Below are 10,163 nucleotides of genomic sequence, written 5' to 3'. Positions count from 1 at the left end.
ATTCCATTATGAATATAAGCATGTTTCACACTGGCTATCTTAGTTTCAAATACTCCTTATTAGCTTCCTTTTTGTCTCACCTTTTATCTCCACACGGTCTATTTCTGAACTTCTCTCTTTTCCACTCTTCTCCACTCCTCTCTTTCAAATGAGCTCTTTCTACACCCATCTCTGTTTCTACTTCTCTCTATTCAAACGGCAATCTCTCCTGGTGTCTCACCTTGCTTCCTACCTCATTCACGCCATCGCTCTATCTCCCCTTCTCTCGTTCCCACTCTATTCAGAGACCCATCTGTGTTAGTGTCCCTTGTTCCCCGATCTCTCTCTCTCTCGCTCGCTTTCTTCTCTCTCTTCAGCAAGACTAGATCTATAATTCTCAGACACTGTTGAGGGGGACTTTAATCTCAGGCTGGAACACTGGACAACAAATAGAGATGCCAGATCTACCCATGTTATTCAGTAACCTCAACAGTCTTTCTAAATGGTCTTTCTCAAATAATGAGTGTATTTCAGGCCAGATTGAATGCCTTCTGTCCCTACAACTGAACCAGGCAGACTAAACCAATGAATCATACTTGGTGATTTTTCCACACGTAGTGTATCTAAATATACCATTAATAAATAGCATCGGAGATAGCGTCATGGTACACACACAGAGTGGCCATCTGCTGACAAGGCGTGCGCCACAGAATGGGTGGGCGGCCGACACACTCTTTCACATGGGGGAGAAGGGGTGAGGAAGGGGGAGCCTGAGCGAGCCTGGGAGAGAGAAGCATCATGTGTGAGTCATCATAAAACAAAACACTGACCCGCTGTCACGTTACTCATACTACTGAGAGACGAGACACACACACACACACTCCCTCCCCTGTACTCCTCTCAGCCCAACGTCCATCATTCATCTTTTTAGTTCACTTACAACCTGTCAGTGACGCTCCCATCCACTCGTACATCAACTTTACACTCACACTGCTGTCTGCAGAATTACATTGTCAACACCTAGACTATACTTACTCTTAGTCTGTGGGGCTAGACTGCACATATTAATAGATGTACGTGCACACACCATGCGCACACTGTCAGTACACAAATTCACTCTGACACACACACACACACACACACACACACACACACACACATACACACACACACACACACATACACAGACACACACACACACACACAAACACACACACACACACACACACACACACACACACACACACATACAGGTTGGTGCGGACACACAAAACATAGACAGATTCATACACACACACACACACATACACAGACACACACACACACACACACACACACATACAGGTTGGTGCGGACACACAAAACATAGACAGATTCATACACACACACACACAGACAGAGACTCTCTTACACAACACACACACATACACTGTGGGTGGTGTGGCTGATGTGAGTGTCCGTACTGTAGCTGTAGCTATAGCTGGGGGCGGGGGAGACTGCGGTGCTGTGTGTGTGTGTGTGTGTGTGTGTGTGTGTGTGTGTGTGTGTTTGCGCGCGCGTGTGTGTGCGCGCACGTGTGTGTGGTATGATATACAGTGCCTTGCGAAAGTATTCGGCCCCCTTGAACTTAGCAAACCTTTTGCCACATTTCAGGCTTCAAACATAAAGATATAAAACTGTATTTTTTTGTGAAGAATCAACAACAAGTGGGACACAATCATGAAGTGGAATGACATTTATTGGATATTTCAAACTTTTTTAACAAATCAAAAACTGAAAAATTGGGCGTGCAAAATTATTCAGCCCCCTTAAGTTAATACTTTGTAGCGCCACCTTTTGCTGCGATTACAGCTGTAAGTCGCTTGGGGTATGTCTCTATCAGTTTTGCACATCGAGAGACTGACATTTTTTCACCATTCCTCCTTGCATAACAGCTCGAGCTCAGTGAGGTTGGATGGAGAGCATTTGTGAACAGCACTTTCAGTTCTTTCCACAGATTCTCGATTGGATTCAGGTCTGGACTTTGAGTTGGCCATTCTAACACCTGGATATGTTTATTTTTGAACCATTCCATTGTAGATTTTGCTTTATGTTTTGGATCATTGTCTTGTTGGAAGACAAATCTCCGTCCCAGTCTCAGGTCTTTTGCAAACTCCATAAGGTTTTCTTCCAGAATGGTCCTGTATTTGGCTCCATCCCATCAATTTTAACCATCTTCCCTGTCCCTGCTGAAGAGAAGCAGGCCCAAACCATGATGCTGCCACCACCATGTTTGACAGTGGGGATGGTGTGTTCAGGGTGATGAGCTGTGTTGCTTTTACGCCAAACATAATGTCTTGCATTGTTGCCAAAAAGTTCCATTTTGGTTTCATCTGACCAGAGCACCTTCTTCCACATGTTTGGTGTGTCTCCCAGGTGGCTTGTGGCAAACTTTAAACAACACTTTTTATGGATATCTTTAAGAAATTGCTTTCTTCTTGCCACTCTTCCATAAAGGCCAGATTTGTGCAATATACGACTGATTGTTGTCCTATGGACAGAGTCTCCCACCTCAGCTGTAGATCTCTGCAGTTCATCCAGAGTGATCATGGGCCTCTTGGCTGCATCTCTGATCCGTCTTCTCCTTGTATGAGCTGAAAGTTTAGAGGGACGGCCAGGTCTTGGTAGATTTGCAGTGGTCTGATACTCCTTCCATTTCAATATTATCGCTTGCACAGTGCTCCTTGGGATGTTTAAAGCTTGGGAAATCTTTTTGTATCCAAATCCGGCTTTAAACTTCTTCACAACAGTATCTCGGACCTGCCTGGTGTGTTCCTTGTTCTTCATGATGCTCTCTGCGCTTTTAACGGACCTCTTGAGACTATCACAGTGCAGGTGCATTTATACGGAGACTTGATTACACACAGGTGGATTGTATTTATCATCATTAGTCATTTAGGTCAACATTGGATCATTCAGAGATCCTCACTGAACTTCTGGAGAGAGTTTGCTGCACTGAAAGTAAAGGGGCTGAATAATTTTGCACGCCCAATTTTTCAGTTTTTGATTTGTTAAAAAAGTTTGAAATATCCAATAAATGTCGTTCCACTTCATGATTGTGTCCCACTTGTTGTTGATTCTTCACAAAAAAATACAGTTTTATATCTTTATGTTTGAAGCCTGAAATGTGGCAAAAGGTCGCAAAGTTCAAGGGGGCCGAATACTTTCGCAAGGCACTGTATGATGTAACCTGGTTCACAGTCAGTGAGATGCTCTGCACCAGCCCTGGGTACAACTACGATTCAAAATCATTTCAAAATACTTTAGCTGTGCTTGACTGAGCTTGCCTGGCTCTATGGAACCAATAGAATGTTCAGAACACGGCAAACCCCACCCGTATGGCACTCCGGGCAGGCCAGAGCAATCGCTTAAAGGTCCCGAACAGTCATTCTGATTCCCATGTAAAATAGCCTTTTGAGTGACTAAAGTGTTGCCCATAATATTTTGGGGGGATAGAAATGTACATTTCTCTCATGGCTAACTACCAGGAACTTTGAAAAGACAGGCTGAGTGGGCGGGGACTTTATATTCATGAGCTCAGCTTGATCGACAGCTCTTTGAAACACCTACGTCTGCAAACTTTGATGCAGTGTTGCAGCAAATTTGGTGATCCACAAAGCAACTCAACATTGAAATTGCGTCAATGACCTCCCATTTGACATGCCTCTTGTGTCAACGGAAATGTTGACTTGACAACTGCTTCGGAGTTTTGAACAACCCTTTCCCCCTTCTGTACCATGCTGGCTGAAGCTACCTAGCTAGTCAGTAACTAGCGAACATCTTAAGTATCTGTGCCATATACGTATCTCTGCTGACACCATACAGTCAAATTGTTGCACCAGTAGAGTAGCTATCTAGCTATATAAACCACGCCTACCTCCGCAAACACGCCTTCTCCGATGTTGGTTACAAGGCGGGGCTTATTTAAATTAGGTAAGAGAATATCATGTTACCATTGGTGTATTAAATTGAGAGTTAGGGTGATGTCACCCTATCCCCTTAATAATCCCGCCCCTTAATAATCCAAGTGTTTGACAAGGGGGAGGGGACCAGTAACTTTATGATCAAACTTTATCAATGTAGAAGCAATAGTCATTTTGTATACTTCGGTCATCATACATTGATCTGGTTTCATCCAAATATCATCCAATTTCGTGAAAAACATGATTTTGACTGTTCATGACCTTCAAAGTATTTGAAAGATTTCACATAGTATTTGAACCCAGGTTTGTTCTGCCCTGAGACAACCTGCAAAACAGAGAGAGATGAAGAGGAAAGTAAAGGTGAAAAGAAGGTATATTTGGAGAAAGAGAAGTGTGAAAAAAGAGGGGGAGGTCATAGAGAAGGGGCTGTAATGGAACAGAGGACTGTGGTCGTTTTTCTTCATTAACTACACAGTCAATTGTACAATTGTCAATTACTGTATCATGATGGATGTCAAAAGTGTTTCCAATAACATTCTAACACTCGACCCTACAAACAAACCCTGTTATTGTTTCATTTTATACTTGTTCATAGCACTTCACAAAATTACTTCTGGCAAAGCTTTTCTTCTACTTTCTATGCCCTAAAATGCTGCGGTAAACACTGATGATGCCTCTTAACTTCTCCGAGTGACTGTAAGTTGCCTAAATACAGGGGACTGTATGAGTGAGCCATTCATTGACTGGGGCTTTTCCATCTGTTGTGCATACAGTTTTCTCTCTTTTTACAGTTTATAAATAGGCCTCTTGTTATGCTGAATGACGTGCATACAGGATATGTCAGACAGGTTGACATGCTGGATTTAATTTGCACAGCTGCATCCAACCAAGGGTTGCAATTCTGCAGGTTTCACCAAACGTTTTACATTCGTAAACAGTTTTACCATCCTTTCAATTGATTCTTTTTTTCCCCAGGTGATTATTTCAATCTGAGGATAACCTTCTCTCAACCCTGTTAACCATACCATCACACACTCTTATGGATGTCTATATACAGACTTATCAATACGCTATAATCACTCTGTGGCCTCCAATATCTGTACCTTATTCAACCCCATGTGAAGCCGTAACCCATGCACACAGTACAGGCGTCAGTTATAATCCTATTTGTTTTCCTTGAACGAGTTGTATTTGCCAAGCATTTACCTCTAGCTAACCGTAATCCTATCCTAAATCAGTTTCCGGGCTGCAATAAGTTAACGACATTTCTTTGGATATTTTTGAGCTGTCACTGCAGTTGCATATAACTTACAAATCACAGAGACAGACAGACTTCCTGGTTGTCAGCATATCAGAGGTAGCTGATAGCTAGCTGTTAGCCCAGGCCTCTTTCCTGATTGGCCCCTTCCCTGATTGCTGTTTTGCATATCACAACATTAGTTCCTCAGCAGCAAACTTTCACCGATTGGGGAGAGAAGAAGAAAGGAAGGGAGGAGGAGAGAAGCATCCCTTTCTGTTCTCTCTCCTTCTTCTCCCTCTATCTCTCTCCCTCCTTACCTCTCCCCCTCCCCTCATTTGCCAAGAATAGCTGGTGGGCAGATGCGGATCGAATTACATGCACATTTTACCCACCACACAGCACACACTCCGTTAACTAGCATCAAGCTACATGTCATTTCTAATTGACACACAGCCTGTTGTGCCCTATACATGTAATTACATATTCACTAGGGGGATAACTTTGAGGGTTACATCTAAGCCACACACACACACACACACACACACACACACACACTGCATACCTTTGTCCCTTTCTCCGGTTTTGGAACGCATGTTTAACATGATTTCTCATCATTACAGGTTCCTTTCATTGTGTCTCTCTCGCTAGAGATGGCTGACGAATAAAGATATCATTTGGTTGTGTGTTTTAACCCCAAAAAAACGTTTAATCTAGTGTGTTCATATTATTTATGTTGCAGTACCAATCATTGTGGGAACTGTAGTGACAGAGGGTTTGTGTGAAGAAAATGTCACGCTATTCATGAATCACAACAGGGGGTTAATCGTGTTATTGTAGGTTACGGGTGAGGGCGTCTTGACGAGGCCCACCTCTCCTCTTTGGTACCTCTCTATGCCCGATGGACCTTTTTTGGAGGTTCTGAGGGGGGGAAAGGGGAGGGTAAGGGTGGGTGTTGAGTTTCTAACCACAGGACGTCACTCTCTATTTCCCCTTCCATAGATTTTTACTATGGTCCCCTGAAAGCCAGAAATACAACTTGAACACAAGTAACAAGACATGGGTTCAGAAAGGGCAGCACAACCAATAAACAACTAGTTAACGACCACGGACAAGTCATTTATCCCTTTCTCCCGGGTGAGACGGAGTGCTGGATCTTCAGACGTAGGGGCTCCTTCTTTTCTCTTGACAAAAGCGTTTTGTTGTCTTTTCTTATAATGTGTCTGTGATGCTGCGCTTTTGTTTTGGTTTTTTTTTTTGGGGTCCTCTTTTACAAAAAGAGAAAAGAAAGGAAACTTGCCGACCTCTTGCTGATTTGTCTTTTTTGCTCTTTTCTTTTTTGATTTTTTTTCTTTGCGTTTTTTTTTTGTTTTTGCCAGTAATCTTTTTTGAATTTTCTCTTTTCTCTTTTTCCCCTCCCTTTTTTTCTTGCACCCTATAGGTCCGCTCACAAAAAAACACGATGAGTCTACAATGAACAGACCGAGAGATGAAGGTATTTTTGCGTTGCATGTTTTTCCTTTTTTCTTGTTTTTAAATTATTTTTGGGGGAAATGTAGTTAGATATACATATACAATGTGTTGGTGTTGCTGTCTGTGTTGACTTAGTATCTTCACATTCATTTACAATACAAAAGAACACACATTCTATTCAGTCAGTCTGTGAGAAAAAACATTAGCTTAATAACAGTTTGATGACAGGCCTTGGCCAATATAATAGTTATGAAATCAACATTGTGTCGTCTCCACAGCTGATTCATTATAGACAAACACATATTTCAGACATATTGACTGACTGACTGACTAGGCAGGGAGACAACAACTTTCTGCCATCATCATTACAGCTGAATAGTTCTTGAAACATGGGCTAATGGTTGGACCATTGTGCATGGGCCTAGCTTCACAGGTCAAGGTGAGAATAGCGTTATTAGGTGAGTCAAATAGAGAAAGAGAGGGAGAAATGGAAGAAAAAGACCGTATTCTCCTGTTTTATCAGAATGAAGATCTCTTCCTGGTGACTTTTCTCAATAGAAAGAGACACAACAACACTGTTCGCTACAACACGTAACACACAGTTCAGATGATACCGTCTTGCCTTTTGGAGTCGTTTCCTGAGCGTAAAAAAAAATGGCTGTCAATATGATGGATTATCTTCTTCTTACAGCTCATTTTGAGTACGAAAGGGAAGCTTTTTCTCTTGGGTGTTCTTTTGATATTTCTTGGGTCTTTTTTTTTAAAGTGAAAGTTGTGGAATGTTGGGGGAAAGGGAGTTTATCTTTGCTCAGACATATTGTCACAGCCCCAAAAGTTGACCTGGCTACTAGATGCCGGTTTATGGGCCAACTTCTAATGCTTCGTTACCTTCGTGAAAGGAACGTTTTACTATGGCACACCTTTCTTTAGAAAATGCAGATACTTAGGCTTACCCTCATAACATCCCAATGTCAAATACTAACCCATACCTGTGTATTAGACCTTCTCCCATGTCACCTTCCTAGTACACGGAAACAAACTAATAAATAACTCACTCCTGGAGGTCATTCAAGGAGCATTTCACTTCTGTTTACAAAGTTGCAGATAGAAATGTAATATGTCGAGCTGAAATGATACCTTTATTTGCCAGATATTCATGTCAGACTGAAGGCAGAATCATCACACATCGAAAGAGATTGTTGTTCGATGTCGGGACTTCCTGAATAAGGCCCTGGGTGCATCCCATCTTCTTTCTGCTGAAGTGTATACTCGTTCACTAGTTCCCACAAACCTTAAAGCATTGGATTGGTGAAGGCATTAGCTAGTGGGAGTTTACACCATATTTCTTCATACCAGTCATTCCTTTCAAATCATTAAAGGGAAGTGAACAAGTGCACACTTTGGGACAGAGGAGAGATAATTGGGACACAGCACAAGTATGAGTACTACTGTAACATCTTCTTCCTGTTAATATCCCTCTGACTTCCTGTTACGACTAAGTGTCCCGTCAGTGCTATATCACCTAAGTGGACCCTTGGGGCCAATCCCAAATAGTGCCCTATGCACTTGTAGAGATCTGAGAGAATTTGATTGGTATAAGCAATATGGTGTAACTTCCACCTAACCTATCAGAGGGCAAGGTGGAGCTACTACCAATTTGAATACACCTGTCAGTCCCTCTCGTATCTCCACAAGTGCATAGGGCGCAGGGTTTAGCGAACGATTTAGGATGGGGACCTAGTGCTTCAATGGCCCAGTTCAGTTTCTCTGTACAAAGCAGCCTTTTTATTGAATGTCAATGCTTAGCAGGAGAAACCATTTCTAGTTTGAATGGGTGAACCGAAAGCATACGCTGGTCATTCAAGAAATCGTATTCAATGGTGCTTTTTTCCTGGGTCCAAGTGTTTGGACGGAGGTTATTTAAGCAATCATGCCCGAGGAGGTGTGGCATATGGCCAATATACCACGGCTAAGGGCTGTACTTAGCTGTACTTACACAACGCAAGGAAACACTTTACAGAAATAAAAATGCATTATTATTCCCAGAGCATTATTGCAGAGAATCAGACAAAAAATGTTACCCTCTGCCTATTGGCCACTTATTCAAGCCGGTCTCAAAATACAACAGAGCCCCTTTAAGACCGAAAAAAAAAGGGCTTCACCTGACTTGCTTTTCAAACATGGCTAGAAATGCACATGTTTCGTGCTCCTGTCGGAAGTGACCACTCCCCCATTGCTGACTACAAGTTCTCTTTAACTGGGCGAATAACTCACTAACGAGCAAAGAATATGAACAAATGTACATGCAGCTCTTGCTTTGATCTCAAAACTCATGCTGTAAACACAGTCCAAGTGAATGGCACAGATCCATATATGGCAAGGGTCTATTTGCATATAGGGATACGGCAGCTCTGATTGGTTTTTGAGCACCGGTCTGTGTAGAGTCGGTCCTGTCAACGCAATAGAATCCTACTCCAATGCACTCTGCCTACAAGAACATCTCTTGCATAGTTTGTTTGTTTCGGTACGTTGCATTGTTAGTGGCTAATATTGCGTTGATTCGATCACAAGTCGCACAGCAGAGGGAAACGTTGATGGGGTTGAGTAAAAGGGGAAAACTAGACATTTCAATCTTGTGCTCCTCTGCGCAGGCTGATATTTCTTCCACGTGGTACTCCCGGGGAGCTTATGAGGGAACGCTGTCAATAAGTATTCAACCCTTTTGTTATGGCAAGCCTAAATATGTTCAGGTGCAAAAAAATGTGCTTAACAAGTCACATAATAAGTTGCATGGACTCATTCCGTGTGCAATAATAGAGTTTAACATGATTTTTGAACGACTACCTCATCTCTGTACCCCACACATACAATTATATGTAAGGTCCCTCAGTCAAGCAGTGAATTTAAAACACAAAGACCAGGTAGGTTTAAACCACAAAGACCAGGTAGGTTTTACAATTCCTTGCAAAGAAGGGCTCCTATTGGTAGATGGGTAAAAATAAAAAAGCCGAAATTGAATATCCCTTTAAGCATGGTGAAGTTATTAATTACACTTTGGATGGTGTATCAATACACCCAGTCACTACAAAGATACAGGTGTCCTTTCTAAATGGCCGGAGAGGAAGGAAACTGCTCAGGGATTTCACCATGAGGCCAATGTGGACTTAAACAGTTACAGAGTTTAATGGCTGTGATAGGAGAAAACTGAGGATGGATCAACAACATTGTAGTTACTCCACAATACTAATCTAAATGACAGAGTGAAAAGAAGGAAGCCTCTACAGAATAAAAAATGTCCCAAAACAGGCTTCCTGTTTGCAACAAGACACTAGAGGAAAACAGCAAAAAATGTTCCAAAGAAATGAACTGTATGTCCTGAATACAAAGTGTTGTGTGTGGGGCAAATTCAACACATCACTGAGTACCACTCTTCATATTTTCAAGCTTGGTGGTGGCTGCTTCATGTTATGGGTATGCTTGTCATCGGCAAGGCCTAGGAAGTTTTTTTCTTA

At 42.2% G+C, this 10,163-nt stretch overlaps 1 protein-coding gene across 4 annotated transcripts in view; it reads left to right on the top strand.

The window, feature by feature from the left end:
- The window catches only part of LOC110500852 (neuroligin-2-like), a 210,935-nt gene that overhangs the window by 94,373 nt on the left and 106,399 nt on the right, over window positions 1-10,163 (top strand). For 2 of the 4 annotated variants that reach the window (XM_036957936.1, XM_036957937.1), the window contains exon 3: window positions 6,620-6,673. The exons of the other annotated variants lie outside the window; for them this stretch is intronic. In XM_036957936.1, coding sequence (XP_036813831.1) covers window positions 6,620-6,673 — 54 coding nt within the window. The remainder of the gene's footprint in view (window positions 1-6,619; window positions 6,674-10,163) is intronic. 4 annotated transcript variants of the gene reach the window in all.

Source organism: Oncorhynchus mykiss, chromosome 21 (assembly GCF_013265735.2).
Source record: "Oncorhynchus mykiss isolate Arlee chromosome 21, USDA_OmykA_1.1, whole genome shotgun sequence".
NCBI classification, from domain to species: domain Eukaryota; kingdom Metazoa; phylum Chordata; class Actinopteri; order Salmoniformes; family Salmonidae; genus Oncorhynchus; species Oncorhynchus mykiss.
The sequence above is the reverse complement of the archived record's forward strand: the minus strand, read 5'-3'. Positions and strand labels throughout refer to the sequence as shown.